The 25,294-nt window shown below is 30.7% G+C and overlaps 2 protein-coding genes across 2 annotated transcripts; both read right to left on the reverse strand.

Annotated features, from left to right (window-relative positions):
• Positions 1-14,370: 14,370 nt before the first annotated feature.
• Positions 14,371-15,671, reverse strand: LOC108474760 (protein EXORDIUM-like 5). Its single transcript, XM_017776771.2, has one exon. It carries the CDS (start codon positions 15,572-15,574, stop codon positions 14,522-14,524), a length of 1,053 nt encoding a protein of 350 aa, XP_017632260.2. The 5' UTR covers positions 15,575-15,671; the 3' UTR covers positions 14,371-14,521.
• Positions 15,672-21,675: 6,004 nt separating this feature from the next.
• LOC108476264 (amino acid transporter AVT3B-like) lies at positions 21,676-24,192 on the reverse strand. The gene is made up of 2 exons (XM_017778424.2): positions 23,418-24,192; positions 21,676-22,958 (listed from the first exon to the last, which is right to left on the reverse strand). Exons 1-2 carry the CDS (start codon positions 23,771-23,773, stop codon positions 22,016-22,018), a joined length of 1,299 nt encoding a protein of 432 aa, XP_017633913.1. The 5' UTR covers positions 23,774-24,192; the 3' UTR covers positions 21,676-22,015.
• Between the last annotated feature and the right edge of the window lie 1,102 nt (positions 24,193-25,294).

Here is a 25,294-nt window from a genome sequence, read left to right on the forward strand (position 1 = left end):
ATATGTACCCTTATAGGTGCAAGGCGAATCTCAAGGTGTTCATATCCATTCAAAACACAAATTTTACCACTCAAGTAACAAGCATAAATCATGCTCATGAATGCACCATGGCGAATACATCACAACCATACCCTTTCAACTTCGGTCATGGTTAAACAAAAAAAATTCAATGTTTTACTCAAGATTGCTACAAAGAAATTTCAAGAGTAGTCAATCCATCACCACATGCATCATTAGCAAGCTTCACATTTAGCATGCAATGGCTTTAACACAATATCCACCTTGGCCAAATACCATTTTCATGGCATAACAAGGATTTGAACCATGGCTAACATGCACATCAAGTTAGCAACCAAAACAAGCATGAATCTCATGACACAACCTCAAACATACCTTAATCTTGATGCAAGTATAGCCAAATCTCCTTTTGGTTCTCTTCTAAACCAAGCATGAAGCAAAAATCCTTCCTTTTTCCTTAGTATTTTCGGCCAAAGAAGAGAAAAATGGATGAACAAAATTTTTTTTCTTTCTTTCTCTACAACTCACGGCAACAAAGGGGGCATCCACACTCTTTTTTTTATTCATTATTTCCCTTTTTCTCCATTTCTTTATTCTTTCTAACATGATCCATTAACTAGACATGTTTGGAACATGTTCCCTTGCCCATGCTCTTTATTTTATTATTTCTAACATCCACCATTAACAAAACATGTTCAAGACATGTTTTCTTTAGCCCATCTTCATTACCATGGCGGCCACTTCCTATAGTTGGCTAAATTGACATGCAAATCCTCATGTCTTTACTTCATGCATTATTTGGCCACTTAAAAATTCACCTATCACATTTTCAAGTCCTAACACATGGGTCATTTCTTATGAATTAGCACCTAATTAATAAAATCAAGGCACGAAATATTTACACATACAAATTCCACATACAATAAGCACAGAATATAACACCTAATTATTCTTGTGACTCGGTTTTGTGGTCCCGAAACCACTCTCCGACTAGGGTCACGTTAGGGGTGTCACAATAAGAGTTGATATTATCAAATCAGACTTAGGCTCCCCGTATAATTCTTGATTAAATAAATCACTAGGACCAACTCCCATGATATGATTATGAATGATGCAACAAGCCAAAACTATATCTACTTGAGTTTAAAAATTCCAAAATGGTTCAGCATCTAATACACGAAACCGTTTCTTCAAAATCCCAAAAACACGTTCAATAGTGATTCGCAATGATGAATGACGAAGATTAAAGAGTTCCTTTTCATTTTAAGGCCCCTGAGCACTAAACTCTTTTAAATGATATCGAACACCACGATATGGGGTAATATATCCATTACGGATGCCATATCCAGCATCAGCAAGATAATATTTACCTACAATTTGACAAAACATAATTATTACTAATAAATTATGAGCTTAGTAGAACTATTTGGTATTTAATGTTTTATAATTCTTACCTTCCGGAATTTTTAATCCTCTTGGGCGTGAAAGTGCATCACTTAAAGTACGAGAATCATGTGCACTACCTTCCCAACCAGTTAGAACATAGGAAAATTTCAAATCAAATGTAATGGCAGCCAATACGTTTTGTGTCGTCCCCCTTTACTGACTCTGAAATCTTCCTTGAATGTTAAGTGGAGCGGATGCACGAACATGAGTTCCATCTAATGCTCCAATACAATCTTTAAAATAAGGATAAAACCTTGGATTGTTTCGATTTCCTTTGGAGTTGACTCATCAGAATCTAATAACTAGCTTATACAATTTCAAAACACTCTCAATACAACCCTAAAGTGACAGTGAATTGTCTCAGTTGATCTATAATATCTAGATCCTATCACTCGAAACCTTACATTATGACCAATTATATGTAAAAATATAACTACTTGTTCCCTAATATTCACCGATTTAGTTGATTGTAACAAATTATTTCTACTAAGAATATCACACAAATTAAAAAATGCAACCGGTCTCATCCTTATCATATCAATACAATGCTGGTCACCACTATATAAAATACTATTAATATAATTTTCTCTTTCATAATCTCGATTTACACGAGGGTGAAAAGTAATTTCCTTTTTAGTTTTTAATTTTTTTATCCAGAGAGCCCCAAAAGCTAAAACTGAAGCCACGACTCCGACAATTGCATTTTGATGTTGATTATGATCCATCTTGAAATACCCCGAAAATTTTTACAGTAAAATATTATCCGTGATATAGTAAAATAAGGAAATAAAGTGACAAAAAGGGAATTTTTGAGTGCTGTCAATATTGAGAAGTATATTATGATATATTAATTCAAGAAAGAACTAAATTGCAAAGATGAGAAAAGTTTTGTTGCACAAGAGTAAATACTCAAAATTTAAGGGGTTGAAGTGTAAATATAAAAAAGTTGAAGGACTAATGGTACAAATATTTTAAGGGTGGAATGATCTAGAAACCAAGAAAAATTGATGAATTAGGACCAAATTGAATAGGTAAAAAAATTATAAGGGACTAAATCGCAATTTTACCAAATTAAGTGATGACTCAAGGATGGAATTCTAAAAGATCATGAAGGGCAAAATGGTCAATTAGTAAGAGAGAGAATTCTAGAATGTAATGATTATGTTGATGATATTTTAAATTAATTAATTAGATAAATATTATTTTATTAATATTTTATGAGATGTTTATTATTATTATATTATTATTTATTTAGTATAAAAGGAAGGAAAGATGAAGAATTATCAACACATTTCCTTTCCCATGCAAACTAACGTAAGATAAGAAGAAGAAAAGAAGTTTGCTTTCTTTACAATTTAGTCCTTCCACCAAAAATTCATTATTTTCACCTAAAATTGAAAGAATTTCCATAGCCATCAAGAGAGAAAGATAGCAAGGAGATGATGGGGAGAAAGAATATCAAGTTGGATTCAAGAAATCAAAGCTGGAGGAGAGAGAAAATCAAGTTAAAGATTGAAGTCAATAAGAAAAGGTAAGTACATCAAGATTTCAATATGTTTTAAGTTTGTTATTATTGATAAAGCATGGAAATAATGTTATAGTAGAGTTTTCTTACATAAGGTCCCATGTTCTTGATATGTTAGTGAAGAAAAAATAGAGAAAGTGATGAGAAATGGTGTAAAAAAGAAAATAAGAGTGTTATAACATGGTAATTAATAGCTTGCACAAAAGCAGTTTGGACAAAGAAGAAGAGACTAACTTTGAAAAATCACCATAAATTGTAGAAATCGAATTAGAAGATGAAAAAATATGGAATTAAATCTTATTAAGTCTAGTTTCTTATAGAAGAAATGATGTAAGCAATGGATTTCTGAAAAGGAAAATTCGATGGATCTCTGAAAAGGAATTGACGGTAAAAAGGATCTAGCCCGGACGGGTGATCCTATTCTGATATAACCCTCCTGAAGAATACGTGTAAAATGGATTTAGCCCGGACGGGTAATCCGAATTAGGGTCTGAATTTAGCCTGGACTGGTAATTCAGATCCAAGCTCATTAGAGTAATTGTCGTTGCAGGGGATTTAGCCTGGACTGGTAATCCCGACAATACTCTATGAGTTTATATTACAGGGGATTTAGCCTGGACTGGTAATCCCACTGTAAGGATGAGGTTCGCGGGAGTGTGCTCTCTGATATGAAATGTGTAAGACCATGGTTGAAAGATACCATGGCAACCTGATATGAAATGTGTAAGACCATGGTTGAAAGATACCATGGCAACGTGATATGAAATGAACAAGACCATGGTTGAAAGATACCATGGCAACATGACAGAAAATGAGTAAGACCATAGTTGAAAGACACTATGGCATCATGTCAAAGATAAATAAGACCGTGGATGGGAGACGCTCTAACATCTGTTGAACAATTGATATTCAGGTAATATGTATCAGATGACGAATGGTTATATGAAATAATTATGAAGATAGATAAACGAAATAAGTATAAGTACATGGAATATAATTTATGTTAAGTTTGATATAAGCTATTACCGGAATAAATATACATAAAATATATGGAAATGATGGAGCATGAAATATTGATATAATGAAATGAATGATATATGCTTATGAAGAAACAGTAAGAGCATGATATGTTTCATGACATGTACATATATGATTATCTTTGATATGTTGATACATGGAAATTATGTAAGTTGAGACTATTATTAAACTCAAGTGCGATATGTCGAGAAAATAGATATATAAATGTTGAATTTATATGAGATATGTGCAAGTATACTAACAATGTTGCTGTTTGATGCTTATACAAGTGTCAAACTGTTGATTGAATGGTATTATATTTATTTATATGATGCATTGAATCGGTAAGTATTTAAATTTTTTTTTAGTGATCTGTAAATGGTAGTAATGCTCCGAAACCCTGTTTTGGCAGCGGATACGGGTTAGGGGTGTTACACATCTACACAAAATAATATCACACAAATATTTGATCACTACAAAAAATACATAAACTTTTCATAAGGGCACATATATGACAAAAGTTATATTGTCTAAATTGCATACATATATATATATATATATATATATATATATAAGTTTCTCAAGCAATGACTCAAGCAATGCCTAAAGTTACTATGACTAAAAAGAATAGAGTTAACTAACCAAACCCAACATAAATAATAACAAAAAAAGGCATAATTCAAGACATAGTTATCATAATCAGTAGTACCAAATAGAACAAATTTTGCATCCTACACATATTTGTGATTATTATATTTTATTTTCCAATTAGTGAAAATTTTTAAATATTATAGAATAAAAATATATTTTTAAAAAAATCAAGAAAACTGATAAATAAACGATTTTATTCAATTTGGTTATATACAATATTCAATTGAACTTGATCTCTATTCTTAATAATAAGACTACATGCGTACTTATGTATGTATGTTTTTAAAGATCAATTTAAGCTACCAATAGTTGTTAGATTATGGCACAATTATAATGGGAGTGGAAAAAACCCAATGGACAAACAATGGCACCTACTTGGAACTTTTACTATATATATATATATATATATATATATATATATATATATATATATATATATATGGTTTCATTTTTTCGCTCGCTATTAACAAAATGAGATTGACAATAATTTTCAATTGAGACCATTACAAGTTAATTTTGTGATGATAACAATAGTAGACCAAAAGACAATTGAACTACCGATTGCTTAAGGCAAAAACTACACACTTTTACATGACTTTTTTTAATCATAAATCATATTTTAAAATGATAAATCTACTAAGCATATTCAGACAACGCCAATAACCATGAACTTAAAAATAAAATATATATTATTTGACTTATTGTTTTTTTTTTTTGCTAGTACAACAACTATGAAAGCTGCATAAAAACAAAGTAATCAGCAAGTACAAAATGACCCATCCTAAAAACATAAACATAGACAGATCGCAACAAACAGAACCTTAAAATCCCAAATTACACCTATCTGTTGAACAAACCTCAAACCAGACAAAAATCTAATTCCCACAAGTCACTCTAGGTGATTGTTTCCATGCTATTCAAAGTTCTCACTTTAAAGCTTCCAATCTTTGTAGCTTTGAATGCAATGGCCATCATAAGATACCTTAAAAATACCTCTTTGTTATTCAAAATTTGAAGCTTAAACAGTTACAAATGATTAAAAGTAGTAAGTAAAGTTCGTCCTCAATAATTATCAATTCAAACAAAATGACAAAAGAAAAAATAGAGATGAAAAAATAAAGAAAACCACTGCTACTTTTAACAGCATTTTAGTCATATAACTTGCAAAGGCATACTGCCTAAACAAAAATAAACTCGAAATAAAGCGCATCTTGCCTTGTGTTTCTTGTGTAATAGTCTAAATTTTAAGCTATTTATCAACCTGTCTTTTTTCCTGCAGATCAAAATGGAATTAGTCTATATATCATTTGAAGGATATCTATCTTGTAAAGACTATTAGTTGAGGTCCTCGTTAGATTTTGTACTATGTTGTTAGCTTTGGAACGGCCATAGAATCATTTGAACTTGATTTGTAGATTCCATAAAAATGAATTTATTGCCTTTCCTAAATTAATCATATAATGTTTTGAAAATTTGAAGATTTCCAAATTGGAATTTTAGAATTTCAAGCACCTGGAATAGGATATATGTAACCTGTATTTTTTTATATCCTTTAAAATTCTATACTCCATGAAGTATTAAGCATGTGGAGGGGTTGTACCCTCCACACCTTATTAGGATTTTTTAGTGGAAGCTTGCTGGGTATTTTTCTTTAAGAGTAAGCTCTTCTGAATTGAGCTCCCTTTCCCTCTGCTAGTTTGTCAAGATCGTTAATCAACATCTCTAAGTTCATCACTATGGCATTAATGTTTCCACAAATGTCTTTGTTTCATGATTTAAGGAGTTTTTTTTTTTTTTTTTTTGACAACTTCCAAGTGATAATCAACTAACCTCATTTAACTTAAACAAATGGAGATAAGCATATATAATTTTAAACTGTTTAAAATCCAGAAATAGAAAATCCAGTCAATAACCTTCAATTCAATGTTTTAAACTGTCACATGAAAAAAAAAGCAGATTGCAGAGATGGGGTAAGTGGGTATTAGTAGAAAAGGGAAAAACAAGAAGCCTAAGTGTGAGGTTTTTAGTGTATTTGTCTAAACCCTTAAATGCTCCTTTCCTCTGTATATTTGCTTAAATAACGTTTTTACACTTTCAATTAAAGATGAATAATGGAAGAAGAAGAGGAGAAAAGTTACTTGGATGAGAAGATGAAGAACGACGCAAGGATGATACCGGTTGTATGCGAAAGAGAAAGCACCTAAGACCGAAAAGCTACCATTAGAAGAGATTATGCGAAAGGAAAAATGAAAGAAGAAGAACAGAAGAAGTAAAAGTAGAAAATACGGATGGATGAAGAAGAAGGAAGATGAAGCAGCGCAAGGAAAGTGAGAGTTTGGAAAATGTCTTACGAAAAAAATCCGTAAGGCATTTTACATAAAAAGCATCCCATTTTACCGTGTTTCTGAAAACGTTTTACTTATGTAAAATATTTTCATGTAACCAAACAACGTAAAATTAGGAAAACATTTTCGGAAAATGTTTTCATGGTTACCAAACACAACCTTTATAAAATAATTTTAACAGATTAACAATTAGATTTAAATTTTAAAATCTGAAAAATAAAAAATTAATTTCTAAATTTACAAAGAATATAAAGACTTATAGGAAATTCTAACCATTTATAAATTATGAGAGAATTGAGTTAGATTTCAAGTTTTTGTTAGAATTTCATTGGAAAAATAAAATAATTTATTTGAGTTCAACTCAGTGTTTACTCATACTTGAGTTTAAAATTGATTATTTGTATAAAATCAATCTCAATTTTTAAAAAAGAAAGTTTGATATTACTTAAATCAAGTATTAAAAAACTCATGATTTAAGTTTGGATCAACAATTGTAGACTCGAGTTTGAATATTGTCATTAGTTCCATGAATATCATCTTTTGTACCTTTCGATAAACATAGGTCTTGGACATGTTCATATCTCTCGCACCCAAAACAAAACACTAGGAAGAGCTTCATGCTCTACCTGTTGTAAGACTCCATCAATTCAAATCTTCAAGATCAGTGGCTTCCCAAGATTCACACTAACAGCCATACGAGGAAACCAACCTTTAGAATCGTTATCAGTGTTACACTATTAGTCCTTTAGATTTTTTATATTTACACTGTAACCCCTCAAATTTTGAGTATTTACTCTTGTGCTTTCATACTTTTACGATTTAGTCCTTTCTTGAATTAATATATCATAATATACTTCCTAATGTTGACATAACTCAAAATTTCCCTTTTTTGTCACTTTATTTCCTTATTTTACTATATCAAGGATAATATCTTACTATAAAAAATTTCGAGGTATTACACTTAAGGTGTACAAATTTATAATCATGGATGAACATGGATGAACATATTCATCAAACAAATTCCATGTTCATATATTATCATCTCGTATTTTCATATATCATGTATCATCATTTTTATGTATTTCAGGCAGATACATGTATTAATTCATTTCATATTCATATTTTCTCATGTCAGAATTTTGCCCGTTAAATCATTGAAAACAACAAAGGATACACATGTAGTACACTCGAAGTATACAAATCAGAATTTCGTTGATCGTGCTTACGCGTGATAGGTTTTAAAATTTATAATTGAATTCGTTTTTGAGACTAACTATAAACACGGCTAAGGCGAGTGTACGTATCGAACAATAGTATAGTTTTAGCAAGACCGGATTGTCGAACCCAAAGAAACTACGAGTAGGAGTAATTACTTCCTTTTTATTATCTAGCCTAAAAATTAAGGGATTTGGTTATCTAAACTAATTACTAAACTAAGAATGCATAGAAAGAAAAGTTGAGAAAATATTTTTGGAAAATTCGATTGATTAAGAAAATACCCAAGGAAAAATCCACCTAGACTTCACTTGTTATTTGACTATGAATCGGACGATTTATTCATTTGACCTGATCCGTAGAAATCCCTAAGTTATATTATTATCTTTCTTGAGACTAATAACGTCTAATTCTAGGTTGAATAATTGAAATCTCTTTCTAATTAACTTCCTATAATTGTATTAACTCGATCTATGAATTCTCTTATTAGGTTTCATCCTAATCCGGCAAAATCTTGTCACCCTATCTCTAGACACGCAATCAACTCCGCTTAATTACGACAAATTTACTCTTAGACAGGGTTTATTCCTCCTCTGAATAAGAGCGTTAACTTGAATCAATATCCTAGAATATTAAAACAAGAATTAAGGACACATAATTAAGAACAAATCAAATATTTATCATATAATTCAGATAATAATAACAAGATCCGTCTTAGGTTTCATTCCCCTTAGGTATTTAGGGATTTTAGTTCATACTTATGAAAGAAAATATCTCAAAAGAATAAAGATAACAAAACATAAGAAAACCCAAAACTCCTGAGGGAATTTGAAGGGAGATCTTCAGTCTTGATGATGAATCCGGCTTCTAAGATGGATGAATCGGCTTTCCTTGAGCAATTCCTTGCTTCCTACTCTGCCTCCCCCTCTTAAGTGCCTCATCAGGTGTTTAAATAGGCTTTTGAATGCCTAAGAGCCCTAAAAATTGGCCTTTTCCGAATAGAACTATACTTGGGCTTAGCAGGGACACGCCCGTGTGTGATTACTCCAGCCCGTGGTCAAGGCTATTGAATAGGCACGGGCATGTAGTCTACCCGTGTAAGTCCTGCTTCAATCCTACCAAATGGACACGACCGTGTGACACGCCCGTGTAAGTCCAGGCCGTGTTGATTTCTCGCATGGGTCTATTTTATTCGTTTTTGGCCGTTTCTCGCTCTTTTTACTCTCCTATACTCACTTAAGTATAAAACATGAAATTAAAGGATTATGAGCATCAAATTCACCAAAACTAAGGAGAAACCATTCATAAATGGGCTAAGCATGGGATAAAAATATGTATAAATTACATTTTATCATTCGTCAATTCATATTCAGAAGTGCTATTTAAAGCACATAATCAAGAAATCCTCTCTTAAGCCATATAACAGAAAGCTCACAAAGAGTCATTAATCAGGAAGTTCACAAAAAGCCTATCAGGAAGCTTATTCGGGCTATATAACAGGAAGCTAATAAGAGTCATAATCAGGAAGTTCACAAAGAACTTTTAATTAGGAAGCTCACGAAGAGCCTTTAATCAGGAGCTCTAGATAGCCATATATCGGGAAGTTCAAGCGAGCCATATCAAGACGCTCATAAAGAGTTTCGTTTGTATCTGCAACATATGCAAGATCACAACCGATCATAAAACAGAATGCTCACAAATAGCTGCGGTAGTCCGCAACACATGCAAGATCACTACCGATTAGGATGCTCGTAGGAACTATATAACAGGAAGCTCAAGAGAGCTTATAACGAAATGCTTGTAGGAGCTGTGGTGTGTTCGCAACACATGCAGGACCACAACCAATTAGGAAATCCTGTATCCATCGAATTCCATTATTCAAATGAGATTTAATATTTATCGGGCTTTTTCAGATATGTAACCAATTTCATATATTTGACATTTATACAATTCACATACACAACATTCAATTCAAATACATTAATATACATAATAAAGTTACACGAACTTACCTCGACAAATGTTCATGTACGTAAAATCTACTAATCCGACATTTTCTCTTTTCCTTGTTCTAACTCTGAATTTGGTCTATTCGAATCTATATGAATGAATTTAACATTAATTCATGTTCAATTCAATTCAATTCAATTCACATCTTAGGAAAAGTTACCATTTTGCCCCTAAACTTTAAATTAATGACGATTTCGTCCCCAGGCTCGAAAAATGAAATTCATGCAATTTAATCCTTATTCCTAGCCTAGCCGATTTTTACATGTAAAATTTACAGCCCATGTATTTCATAATATTCAAAATTTTTCCATAAATTTTGCATCTTTTCAATTTAGTCCCTAAATCATAATTTCATCAAAATTCCCTTTACAAAAGTTGTTTATCTATCAACAACCTTTCATTTTCTACCATAAAACTTCATAATTCATCTATGTTCATCTATGGCAAAACCCTAGTTCTCTGATAAATTTACAAATTAGTCCTTGAGATAGCTAGATTAAACTATTACGATCTCGGAAACATAAAAATCATTAAAAACGAGACAAGAAAACATATCTAATTGATCAAAATAAGCTTGCTTGAGCTACTTGCTCGTAGCTAGGGTTTCCATGGAAATAATTTGGGAAAGATGATGAAAAATATGATATTTTCATTATTTAATTATTTATCATCTTTTTTTTCACTTTCTAATTTCATCCTTTTCTTTATTTTATTTTTTGTGGATGAATCATCATCCTTAACCACTAACCATTTTTTAAATGGTCTATTTACCATATAAGAACCTCCATTTTAAAGTTCTATAGCCATTTAATCTCTTTAGCTATTAGAACTAAACTTTTTCACTTTGTGCAATTTGGTCCTTTATCAAATTAAACATGTAATCGATAAAATTTCTTTACGAAATTTTTATACGACATTAATATCATACTATAGACCATAAAATAATATAAAAATAATTTTTCTTTCGAAATCGGATTTGTAGTCCCGAAACCACTGTTCTAATTTTACCAAAAACAGGTTGTTACAATTTTCCAATTAGAGAATGAACCCTTTTAGAGAAGCATATAGACGACATACCACCTATAACCATTGTAACTACATCACCCTCTTGTAACTTCAAATTGTCCTCCTTATGGACCTTGCATTGGCCTTATCTAGGAGCCTGTTCTTAAACAAAACCCAAGTCCCCTCACTAGGCTCACTCAACGGATCGTTAGTATTAATAAGGTCATCCTTTCTCTGACACACCTTCTTGATTACTTTATAAATTCTCGCATTGTGAGCAATTAACATTAAAGCCATAAGATTTTGATAATTTTTAAATAAATTCTCTGAGTGAAACAATAATGTAATGAGAGGCAAACAATTCACAAGATTATTTTATAATTAAATTATGAAATATAAGTTTGCTTAATATATTATAAGATACGTTACATTATTCATTTGGTTAATTAGAGTATAAATTATTTAAAATTCCATTCCACTAAATTATCCTAATCATAAATAATGATGAAAAAGTTATTAAGCTATATTGAGAGTAAAAATTAATTATAAAAATATTTAAAAATCATTATAATATAAAACATCACAAATTTGATCAATTAGGAATAATGAAAATTTACAAAATTAAGATAATGTAATAAAAATACTATACAATAAAAAAATGTTAAGCGTCCTAAAATAATACTCACTCTATCCCAATAAAAATGTGAAAGTTGATATATTTTAGGTAAAATATTTCTTCAAAAAATTATTGTAAAATAATATAAGAAACATTTATTAATTTTAGGAAAATAAAATAATAAACTTTCGACCGGATGGATAAAGTAGATCGGTGGACAACAGCTAGAACAGAAAATGATGAGGGTATGGTATGGTATGGTATGGTAAGTCCAATAATATAATATAATATAATCCTACGTGTACTATATATGGGTCCCTTTATTAGCTGTGGATTTAAAATTTTTCAATTAAAGTTTTGGCCTTTTTGGGAGGTGGGTCTCTACTCTCAACCCACCCACTCGTCTCCATTCCCAATCACTTTCTTTCACATTTCACTATTTCATTTCCATATATATGTTTAATAATAGATATACGGTGAAGTGTTGAGATTTTTACCTCGAATTACGGGAAATTTTAGATGGTTTAAATATTATGTTGAGTAAGTATTTTCAGAATTTTTTGATTCAGATTGATAACATAGAAGTAGTAAAGGTTATTTATGATTGTTTCATGGTATTCTCGAATTCTGCACTGATCAAGTGAATACATCAAATATTAAAGGAGGTTGGTAATTGATTTTTACAGTATATTCTTAAAAGGAATAAAAAGGATACTAATTGTATAGCTAAATGACTTCTGATAGAAAAGAAGGCTTGATAATCCTCGAGGATACATTTAAGGGGATCCCTAGTGTCTTGAGTTAATGTAATATTTGTTTATTCTTTCCCCAAATATATATATTTATAATTTAATCAACACCCCTTAAATAATGATTGATGTTTTTTGAGTTAATTTAGTAAAAATCATAATTTGTTAATGATATTAGCAATTAATTTTATCAAATTAACCCTAAAAACTCAAAGTAAGTCATATCCATCGAATTATATTTGATAAATTAAACAGATTTACTGTTAACACTAAATTTATTCTATTAATAAAATCAATAAAAATTCAAACCTAATAATATCAGCAATTAACTTTTCATTATATCAACCAAAATCCAAATTAAACATTAAATCAAACTCAAATTTTAAAAATAATTTTCAATGAAATTTATACACCATAACATCATTCAATTAGACACATTTATTTATCTTACAGGGAAAAAAAAAGGTAATATCATAGTAAGAAAAAAAAAAAACAAACAAACATCGTGAGTAGCATGATGATGGAAGTGGGATTTAGCTATTTGTGGGAAACACTTTTTGCTTTAATTCATCTTCTCTCTTCTTTTTTTGTTTCCTCTCTAATTTTTATTTATTTATTTATAACATGCAGAGGAACATAATACGAGATTACATCTCAAATCAAAGTATCTTAAAACAATAAACATTAATATCTTAACAATAATAAAAATGGGAAATCCATGCATTAGTTTTGTCCCTTTTCATCAACTATATATCTAACTATGGCAACTTTTTGACTTTGAAAAAGATGTAATAATATATATTAAGAAAATCAGACATGGAAATGGAGGGGATCATTAGGGACAAATGACCCCATTTCTCACAAATAATGCATATGAAAATCTCTACTTTTACAATTTACTTTCAAAGTCAATGAAGAATGAAATTGTTAGTCTGGTTAATAAGCTTTAAATGATAATTAATATGATAGATTAGTATTCATCAGTGAATTTAAGAATATATATTAGATTTAAATTAATTTCACTATTAGTGTTGAAAATCGAAAAATAGAGTTTGGTTCGCAAAAAGAATGAAAAAAAAAACTTCTAATTGATACAATTGGTGTAAAAATTAAAGTCATCTAATAACAATTTTAAGTGACTATTTTATAATTTTATTAAAATTGAATGAGAAAACATGTACTTTCATTGGATGGAATTTACCCAATTAGTAATATTCTGCATAAAAATGGTCCACTATGTAGGGTAAGGTAAAGCCCATGATAATTAATCATGAACCGTTGGATGAAAAGTGTTTTTTGGAAGTATAATTTAAAAGCAAAGAAGATATGAAAATCATACTTACTGTAAAGCTCAAACAATGCGCTGTTTTGCACTACTTTACCTAAAATTTCCATCACCAATGATGTTTCTATGTTGAAAAAAAAAAAACAACATTAGTTTGAAGTCTGTTTTGACTTAAATAAAAATAATATGTGATATTATATTCTAATCTTATTTTTAATCCCGTTTCTAATGTATTTTTAGATGATTATTTATATAAATTGATAAATATATTTCTATACTTAGGTGATCAATAAAAATAAAAATAATAAAAAGTTTTCAAAACCACTGGAACTGGACCTTCCCATACAGACTAAACACACCACCGTGTGAGTCAATATGACTCAATTGAATTTCAAACACTTGAAAGAAAAACAAAGAAGTAATTTTCCAGGAATGATTAGGGTAAAAGATAATCTTCGATATTGAAGAAAATAATAATAATAATAATGTTATAAAAATATGAATAAATATTATAAAGAAAAAAGAAAATCTAAGTATACATAACTATATTCCCTAAATAGGCAATAAAAATTTAAATAAAAAAAAAATCAAGGTTCCAAAGAAAAGAATCTGATTTCAAAAAAATAAAAAAATTAAAAATTAGTCCAAAGCATTTGGACCAGCACAAGCTTTCAATGCAGGGCTCCATATCCACTGCACCAGAAATTTCCTTCCTTTATTGCCATTCATGTTATATGTCCTCCCTTTCCTATCTCTAATTACTTGACCGATATACCCTCCACCGCCGCCGGTACCGTACAACCCTTCACATAGATCCCCTATCTCAGTCGGTGCAGTGGGGTCCTCCCCTGCATACCACGCGTTCACCAGCGGATTCGTCGTCAGTTCGGCCAGCTCGTGGGCTATCACACTGATCATCCCGTCCAATCCGACGTCTCCGTTCGGCGGTAGCAACGCCCCCGGACCACCGCCGCCCATGTAGCCAGGGACGGCGAAAGGGTAAGCGCAAACCTCGGGGCATTGTTTCCCGGAGTTCCCGATCCAAGCGTAGGGCATAGTGTAACCCACCATGGATGGGAACGTGAAGTAATGGAACCCGCAAACTGCACGACAGAAGTCTTGAACGGTAACGTCGTGGGAGGTGAGGATTAAGTAGATTCCGTTGCGGTGGTCGACGGGGAACGGGGCAGCTTTGACGGCAGTGGCGATGACTTGTTGAACAGAAAGGCGCGTGAGATGATACCCGTGGGAGTAACGCGTATCGGAGTGTTCTTTAGCTACAACGAGAGTCCGGGAAACGTTGGCTCCGGTCTGGTCGGTGTAAAGAGAAACGGTTTTCCACCACTCGGAAACGGAAGGGGACGGCGAAGGAGTGGCGGAAGGGGATATAGAGGTAATAAAGTCTTTGATGAGGAGTTTTTGGGAAAGGGACCAACGACCGTACCAAATGAGGTAAATGTTTATCGGCGAAGAAGAAAGGACCGGACCCATATGGTAACGAAGGTCGACAAGATTCGACGAGCCTTCGAACCTTTTGGAGGATGAAAGGGTTCGTGGGGGAAGCTTTGGGTTAAAGAATTCAGCATCTTGGGTGTTTAAAGTTTGCTCCTTTGAAGCGGCCGCGGCGGCCACTGAAGAAGTGGCGCAGAATGCGAGTGCTAGGAAGGAAAATATGAAATGATGTAGAGGCATTTCTTGATCGGTGACGGTGGTGGTGGAATTAGAGGGGGGTATAAATAGGAGGGAAATGGGCTGGAGATAGCTGCAAATGCAAAAGTGTGGGCACAAGCACATGGGACCCTTTTTTTCACTTTCTCTTTCTATAGTTGAGACATAACCCCTCTCATGTTTTTTTGTGGAGAAATGGGAATCCACTTTTTTTTGTCAAGTGAAAGCAGGGGGGGTTACAATTTCAATTTGGAACCATCATAACTAGGCCCGTTCTTTTAAGAGAAAAAAACCTAGGCCCATCTCTATCCCCTTATGTTTTTCTTGTCTTTATCTTTCTAGTTTGGTTAACCGCTTAATTTAAGATTTATTATGGGTGAGTTTTAGTTTAGATGGTACTAATTCTTAATTCGTTTGTACTATAATAACTTGATACTTGTAGTCATGATTGTTTGAATTGAATTAATTGATTATCAATCTAGAGAAAGGTATTGGACTTATTGACCCGAAGATTGATATGGATTCATAAGAAAAAAACATACACAATAATTAAGTTAGGATGTAAGAAAATTATATATATATTTGAACAATTTCGTTATAAATTCTGATCATATATATATTTTTTACATAATACCTAGAATTACCTATAGTCTCTCCCTAATCCATAAATATACTAGCGCACTGGAATATACATCCTTCTGTATTAATAATAATACTCATGTTAATTAAGCTAAAACTCTGGTTAAATAACATTACACATAGCAGTATAGAGTTTTGAATAAGTGAGTTAATTAGCTTATTGTCCTTCTTCATTTAAATGAAGTTTGACTTGAATAGGTAGGTTTATATATTTAAGGAACAGGCATTATAGCTTTTAAACAAAACATCCGCAATGTGTGTCCATAACAAAATTGGATACATTAAGAATCCAAGCTGTGCAATTGCTGGCAAGGTGAAGTTAGGAATTTTGTTTAGGATCTAAGATGAAATTATAAAAATTGGAGGGATCAAATTAAAAATGTTTAAATTAAATTTTTTTTTTTCAAAGGGTCTAAAAATAATAATTATTCCATTAAATCAATGGCTTAAAAGTGTTAATTGAATGTTTTTATTTTTCTAGAGGGGCTGGAAGACTATATTCTCATTCAGCCAAGGGGAAGGCCCCGACCCCAGCTATGCCCTAGAATCTTGATTGGGTGGTCTACAAGTCACCAACAAAAATCAGAAAATTGAAAACCAATTAAAATTAAGGTGTGATAAGACATTTTTTAAATACAAGTTAAAATTTTCGGATTATTCAAGTTTTATTTTATATAATTTATAATCAAATATTAACTTTTATCATATATAAAAATAAAAATATTATATTTAAAATAGTGAAAATAATTTAAAATTTTATATACAATTTAAGTAAAATTTTGGTACATTTCAAAATCAGAAAAGTGACATATTAAAATAATAAAATTAAAAAAGACATAACAATTTTTAAAGATATAATAATTTATATATTTATATTGTGTTAATACTGCATTAATCATATTTAAAACATTATATTATAAAAATGACATTTTATATAATTTTAATATATATGGATTATTAGTTACAGATAAAATAGTTTTATATATATATATATATATATATATATATATATATATATATAAACACATTTTTAGGTGCATTAATCATATTTTGATGACTCCAGCCTAGAAAGCCGAAAAATGAAAAATGAAGACGATTGTGGTGATGATGGTCAGCCTAATGAAATTATGAAATTTTATTTTAAAAATTAATAAACAACGATGACTTAGAATTATATAACTAAAAACATTAAAAGAAAAAAGAAAAAATTTAAATTTTTATTATTAATTTTAAGTTTTTATTGAAGCAAATTAATGATTAATTCTTTGCATTTTATAGTCACATTAAAAGATAAACATTAACCACAAGTTTTAAAACTACTTTATTCTTGAGACAAAAATCAAATCTTCAACTACTTATTAAAGTAATAGAAATTTCTACCATCTCAAAACTGAAAATTATGATGAGCTTACATGGTAATTTTGGGGTTCAACCTGAATTTAATGGATCGCATTAGTGTTAAAACACTTATTTCATAATTTTGAAATTTATTTTATAAATATTTAAGTATAAATAAAAATTTATTATATTTTTATTTAATAAATATATTTATAAAAATTTAGGTAATAATTAAATTCTTTTTATTGAAATGATAAAGGTAGAAAATTAAAATTCATTTTGTACTTGGCTTGAATCATATAGTTTATAATTTTATTGATTTATATAAATATAAAAATATAAAAAATATTTTAAAATAATACAATTTTCTTTATAATTTTTTGGTAATTTTCAAATTAAGCTAAAAATATAAAAAATAAAAATATCTTTAAAATAATATTTTTTATAAAAAATTAGTAGTTTTCAAACTTAGCTACGGTACAATTAATAGGTGACACCAATTCAACTAAGTACATTATTATAGTAGAGGTGCTCAAATTTAATTTTAAATGTCATAATGTCAAGTTTAGCCCTCAATGTTTACATCTTTTGTCAATTTGACTCTTAAACTTTTTAAAAGAGTCAAATTTGATTATTAACTTTTTTAAAAGATCCAAATTATTGTTTTCTTTAAGGAAAATACTGACTAAAACGTTAAATTTTTAACATTTCAACCCACATAGCAATCCACATGCACTCTATGCTAAATTTTCATGAACTTTTAAATATATATTTTAAAATTTTGAATATTTTAAAAAATTAAAATATTTATTAATGTGGTATATAAGACAAATAATGTCACGTTAAAATGAAGTATATGTGGACTGCCATTCTAATGTTGTTAAAAAATTAATATTTTAGTCAATATTTTCATTAAAAAAAATTAGACTCTTTTTGAAAGCTTAATGATCAATTTAGCTAAAAAAATGATGAGAGTCAAATTGACAAAAAGTGCATTCATTGAGGGTTAAATTTGATATTATGCCATTTTAAATTCTATCTAAATGAAAGGGTTCTTTCGCTATTTGGGACATATATTTGATAATCGCTCCTACATTAGACCCTGAACCTTTTGGTTAAAGTTAGTCATTGATTTTGACAATTATTCTAAAATTGAAAGATGAACTTTTTTTTTACAACTTTTTTAAGGAAATATCAAGAACTAATTTAGAAAAAAGAATTTAATCCCGATGTGAGACTAATTACCAAATTTAATGACTAACTTATTAAGGGTGTAGTCAAATAATTATTGTATCAACAATTTTTATATAAATATTGGAAAATTATGTATTAATTTCAATTATTTTTCATATAATTAAACCATAGTCCACAGTACAACTGAATATGACACATTAAATTATGTTTGGCCCAAACAAAAAAACCTATTTACTTTATGAAAATGTTTTAAAAATTAATGTAAACATTACCAATAATTGAATTGAGATTATGTTTTTACTTTTGATAAATCTAATGTAAATAAAGTAATTACGAAGACCAATATTTCAACAATGTCGGAGTGTAATAACAAATGAATGTCAGAATTTGTCAAACAAATCTGTTTGAGAACAAAAGTATCTTTAAACAGTTTATGACGCACTGATTTTTTATTCTATTTTTGAATATTGTGAATTTTTGTTAGTGATTTTATTATAAATATTGATTATATTTATTCTTTTTAATATAATATCTACAATTACTCATAACTCTTCTCTAATTCATAAAAAGAATGATAATACGTTTTAACGTACTAAAACCCACATCCATGCAATAAATGAAATTTTTTGAATATAAAATTTCCTTAAAAAGTAAACCCTAAATATATACCTTAAGAGTTAGGATTGAGCACCCATGTTTTATTCAAATTAAGGGTGAGCAAAATTCGATTTGGTTTGAAAAAATTGGTAAAAAAATTAAATTTTGATTTATTTAAGTTAATCAAGTTATTCGAATCAACTTGAATAAAAAATAAAGTTTTTCGGTTTAACTCGAATATGAATTGCACAATTCGAGTTATCTAAAAATCCGAATAAGAAAAGGTAAAACTATGTCGTTTTGAAAAATGTTTACCGTTAAAAGGCAAAACCATTATATTGTTTATGTAGTTAAATAATATTGTACTTCGTCTATTAGTTAAATAATCGATCCATGTAAACGCAACATTGAGTATAAATAATAGAATTCATTAACTCGATTCGACTTAACTCGATTAAAAAAAATTCAAATTGAGTTCAATTGCTAAAATAAGATTCACCAACTCGACTAATTTGAAATTTTTTGACTAAATTCGACTCGACTCAATCGAATACTCACTCCTAATTTAAATACTCACATTTAAAATAATAATCGAAATACATTTTCAAATATAATTTTTTTTTTGTAAAACAGAGTTAACTTATCCAGTTCAAACATTAGTGGAATCAAATATCAGAAGGATAATGTTATCTAATTCGTACTCAAATTTAGGTAATAACACTCCTATATAATACAAATGACAAACAAATAAAATTTAAAAATAATCGTATAAATTCATTATCATCTATATAATAATATACTTGCACTATAAATTCAGACTTTTGAGCTTAATAATGAGAATAATTATGTAATATTTTTAAAATTTGATATAAAAATTAAATATTGTTTTGATTTTTAAAATTAAATATTGACATAAAAAGGTAAAATTGAAAAAGTATATATTTTAATGGTAAATTAGATTCGACCCAACTCAATTTTATACTTAATTGAAAACTCCTATAGCTTTCCAATACAGTAAATAAAAAATCCAAAAGGTGAAATAGTTGTGATTGAAGATGGCAAGGATGGCGAAAGGATGAAGGGAGGAACCCCATATTTTAGTAATCTTCTGGGTCTTTTATGCATCGCCATCTCCAATTTTCTGAAGTTTTGATGGGATCAACTCACCTAATTATCATTTCCATCCCTTTCTTAATTAGTAGACAAAGAAAGTCTCCTTCAATTTTTTATTTAATTAATTAGGTCCCATCCTCAATAACACATGAAAAAGCTGTTGATGCAACTTGACTTTTTTAATCATCAAAACCTTTTTTTTTGTTTAGTACGACTTTTTGGGCAAATAAATAAATGAAAAAAATTTAATCAACGAAATAAGTTGTGGTGTATGTTTTCTTTTTCCAATTAAAAAACGTATTTTATATGGTTGAATCCAACATTCTGGTTTTATAATTATAAATATATCAAAACATTGTTTCAAAAAACTTGGCTAGTTTAATATTTTAAAGACATAGACATGGGCCGCTTGTAGTATTTGAAAGGGATAATATACAATTTAGTCTCTGAATTTATCCATTTTTACCTAGTTGGTCCCTAAAAGTTTTGGACTTACTTGTTCCTTAAACTTGTATCCCATCAACCAAGTTGGTCCCTCCATACTAACACCGTTAATTTATGCTGATATGACATTTCTAACCAATCTGGTAGTGCCACATGACGACAAATTGAGGAGTTGCCACATGACATTACCGGATTGACTAGTAGTGCCACATCAATACAACTAACGATGTTAATGTCGAAGTACTAATTTGATTGATAGAATGCAAGTTCAAGAACCAACTAAGAACAAATGGACAAGTTCAAGGGCCAAATTTAAGAAATCAAATGTTCAACCAAAATCAGCAAAAGGACTGATGAAGGACAAGGGCTAACCAAGCATAATGAAACCCTATAAACTTTTCCTTGTACCACCCCTACCATGTGTGGCTCTGAATCCATCTGCTTTAAGCTTGCCTCGACCTTGGTCGCTTTTTCAATACGGCATAATCCATGTCCGACATACATGAGTACAAGGATATGATTTTTCAAAACTTGCAGGATATGATGGCTGCAATTGCTTTATGTCTCAGACCTATGAGATGTGCCTATGTTTCCTTATGCACTTCATCAAGGCCCAAGACCAGAGTCACTGTAATTATCAAGCATAAATGAAGCACTCTTAAGGGGGAAGCTAATGTTTGTAGAACCAATCGGTTCAACCCTAACAATTGCACCATTAGGAAATGATCTAAACCGGAGAATCGACGTAGCATCTTACTTGGATTCAAGTACATAAAAAAAGTGAGAAGTAAAAATTGAAGTTTAAGCAATCAATCAAATCTTGGAAACAACTTGAATTGCAGATAGATGTAATTTCATACACAATATAGCCAAACAAATGTTCCACACTAGACTATCAACGACTCATACTTGTGTCGAGGATATCACGCCTTTTTCAATCTAAATATAAAATATCGATTTTTACAAAATACGATCAAGAAAACAAGTAGACAGTATATCATGAAGCAGTTCAGAAACTTAACCTTCATTTGAACACTGTACCAATACGCTTTCACAGATAAAAATCTCCATGAAAGCAGACCAAGTTCCTAAAACACCAAGAACAAGGCCCAAGGTCACAATCGTTGTGACGCTGTATCCCTACACCTTTACGGAGAACATCTCCACAAGAGCAGACCATGTTCCTGAAACTCCAAGAACAAGGCCCAAGGTCACAATTCCGACATCCACAGTCCATCCTTTCCACCCCAACTCTTCCTTGAACACCAACAAATGGAATAAAGCAGGCAATACAAACCCCAAACCACAGCACACACTGCTTCCGATCAACGACAAGAAATCTGCAAAATTTGGAACGAACAAAGCCACCAAGCTTATAATCAAAACCAGCAGCCATCTCAGCCACAAACAGTACCTCCCTCCTCCAAATCGCCTCTCTACAATCTCATAAACGGGATTCATCATCAATGGGAAAGAAATAAATAAGTTAACGCAAAGACCTAGCTGAACCATAGCGCTGATCCAGCCGGCACCAAGATTCGCAGTAATGATGTCTTTGGTATCTGGACCAAATGCAAAGTAACCAAGTGCACCAAATGCTCCATACATTAAAGAAATCAATCCCATGCTCAGTGCCAATATTTTGCCAAAGTGCCTGGATTCCTTCATCTCAGATTCAATTGGAAAAACCATACCAACACCTTCAAACGCATAAACAGCAACACCCATACCGTAGAAGAACACGGAGAGACCCCCAAAAGCGATAATCTCGTTGCTTTGCTTCATGATAAGTGACACATCCTCAACAAACACCGCTCCCATCGCCCCCAGATCCACAATATCAGCAAAAATACTCAATGGAGCTAAATGGGTTAATGTTGGAATTGAATTCACCGCCAATTGAAATGGAAAACATCCCCAAATATACCAACTCTTCGCTGACAAACCCGAAATCCCCAAACTTAATCCTGAAACCATTGATACTTCACCATTGAAAAGATTGGCTAGAGTGTTGCCGATGAATATAAGATATCCAACACAGAATCCAGCTTGAGAGAGAATGATAAGTACATCCACAACAAACCTGTCAAAGGAAACAAAAAATTAAGCATGAAATCATCAAGTATAAGACAGTTCCTGCAATAATCAGCATAGATTCAACCAAAAACCAATCATGTTATACAATAATAAGAAATTTAAAAAGGAATATGACATAACATGTAACCCAATCCAAACTGATGAGCATCTTTTGTGTTTCTTAATCATAAGGTTAGCCAAATTAGCAACAATTTCCAAAGAGTCCCGATACAAACCCTAGCTCGAGCAAAGGATAATAAAAGCAACTCTAGTTATCTACGAAACGACATAATCAAATAACAACCAAAAATATCAACAAGAACTTAAGCTTTAAGTAGTGGGTTTTGTTTTTTTATTGGCAATTTCGTGTTTCGTATCACAAAATAAAATTTACCCAAAATAATAAATAAACAAAAAAAAGAAGCTGGAAATGAAAAAAAAAAACGTAAGGAAAACAACAACAGACCTGCCAAAGTGACCACAAACAGCGAAACCCAGATCGCCAAAAGAATTAACTTTGGCGAAACCGTTGTCAAAAGACTCGAGTTTCCGGCGGGTGTGAACCAAAAGCATCATACAGTAGGTGGTCAAGCCGGCGACCGAGAAAAGCATGAGCAAACCCATGACCCATCCAGTCCTCTTGAAGGCGTAAGGCAAACCCAGAACCCCAGCGCCAACTATAGCTATAAAAACATTGGCAAAGGTCTTAGATTTCGATGATAACGGCTTTCCCTTACCGATAAGAGGCGTGTCTTCTCTGGGTAAAGGAGACTTCAAGTTTTGTGAAGATGAAGAGGCGATAGGTTTCTTTTCAAACACCATAGCTGAACGATTCTCGATTCACAAAAAAAAAAAATAAAATAAAAAGAAAGAAAACCCCAGAGGTTGCTTTTTTTTTTTTGTTCTGCAGATGAAATTCTAGTTTCTTACCAGAAACTTCAAATACAAATAATAACAATTTCAAGGTGTAGGATTCAAAGGACAAAGCTTTCAATTGAAACAAGACAAAAATGAAGATGACCCTTTATAATAAAAAAAAATGGAAAAAGTTGTTTCTTACAATTGGGCGATAAATTAAGAATCAGTTGCAATTTTTTTAATTGCTGAGATATGAATATTGTTATAAATTTTACAGCTCCTGAAATTGGAAAAAAATGGAAAGGGTTTTTGAAGAGGAAAGTGAAAAGTAGTCTGTAATCACTGAAGAACAGGTATATTTTTATTGGGGTTAGGTTACGAAAACGACACCGTCTAGGGATGGTGTTGAAAATCAAAGATGGTGGTTTCCATGAACTGTCAAACCTTGTCGGCCAGCTATCAAACACGGAAATTTAGCAACCCACTTGACGAAATGAGTCGCTATTTTCGGGTCAACCCGCCCCGTTAGTTTCCATTTGACCTGTGTTTTCGGGTGAGTTGTAATTTGAGTACCGATGGCAAAAAAATCCGATTTTGACGGGTTTCGATTTAACCTGATTTATTAAGGTTGGATTTTTTTTGAAAAATTGGTTTCATGGGGTCAGGTTAGGTGAAAACATAAAACTAATTGGGTCGGATTATATTTGAAGTAAATTTATTCTATCTAATATATTTACAAAAATACTTTTAATATATACATATATTAAGTTTCTATTATAAATAAATAAATATAAAAATAAAAGTAAATATGTTAAGTAGTCTAAAGTAAAAAAAAATATTTTATTTGCTTCGAAATAAAAATAAAATAATTAAATTAAATTGAAGTCGAATATTCTATTAAATTTCATGTCATAGTTCGAAGGTGATTTTTTTGTTAAGAGTTAAGGTCACGATGAATTGGTCAAGCTTCAAGGTGGGCAAAAATTCGCCCCATTACAATCTCTAAATTCCTACCCCATTATCATCCCTAAATTAGAGTGAATTGACAGGTAAAAGTTTATTACACCAAACATTTTATTTTAAAATGATATTTAAGTTTTAAATTATTTTAATTACATCTTTAAATGATTGAAGTTATATAAATTAAGTTCTTCCATTATTAAAATTGTCAAATCCTTGGCAAAAGTATTGTGAAAATCCTTATCCTAAAAGTTAGAAAGTATTTTCCTTTCGTTACTTAAAAATGAAAAAAAGAGTAATTAGTCTATGTAGATTAGATTAAAAGTAAATTAATCATTTCTATTGTTAAAAATTGACATGACTGATAAAATAGGCACATAGTTACACATGATGTGTCACATGTAACTCAATGCTGATGTACAAGAAATAGTTTTAAATTGTAAAAATAGATGACAAAATAACTAGTTTAGGTTTGCTCATAACTCTAATGTATAAGAATTAATTTTTTTTATATTTTTTAATAAA

The sequence above is a fragment of the Gossypium arboreum genome, chromosome 3, assembly GCF_025698485.1.
Source record: "Gossypium arboreum isolate Shixiya-1 chromosome 3, ASM2569848v2, whole genome shotgun sequence".
NCBI classification, from domain to species: domain Eukaryota; kingdom Viridiplantae; phylum Streptophyta; class Magnoliopsida; order Malvales; family Malvaceae; genus Gossypium; species Gossypium arboreum.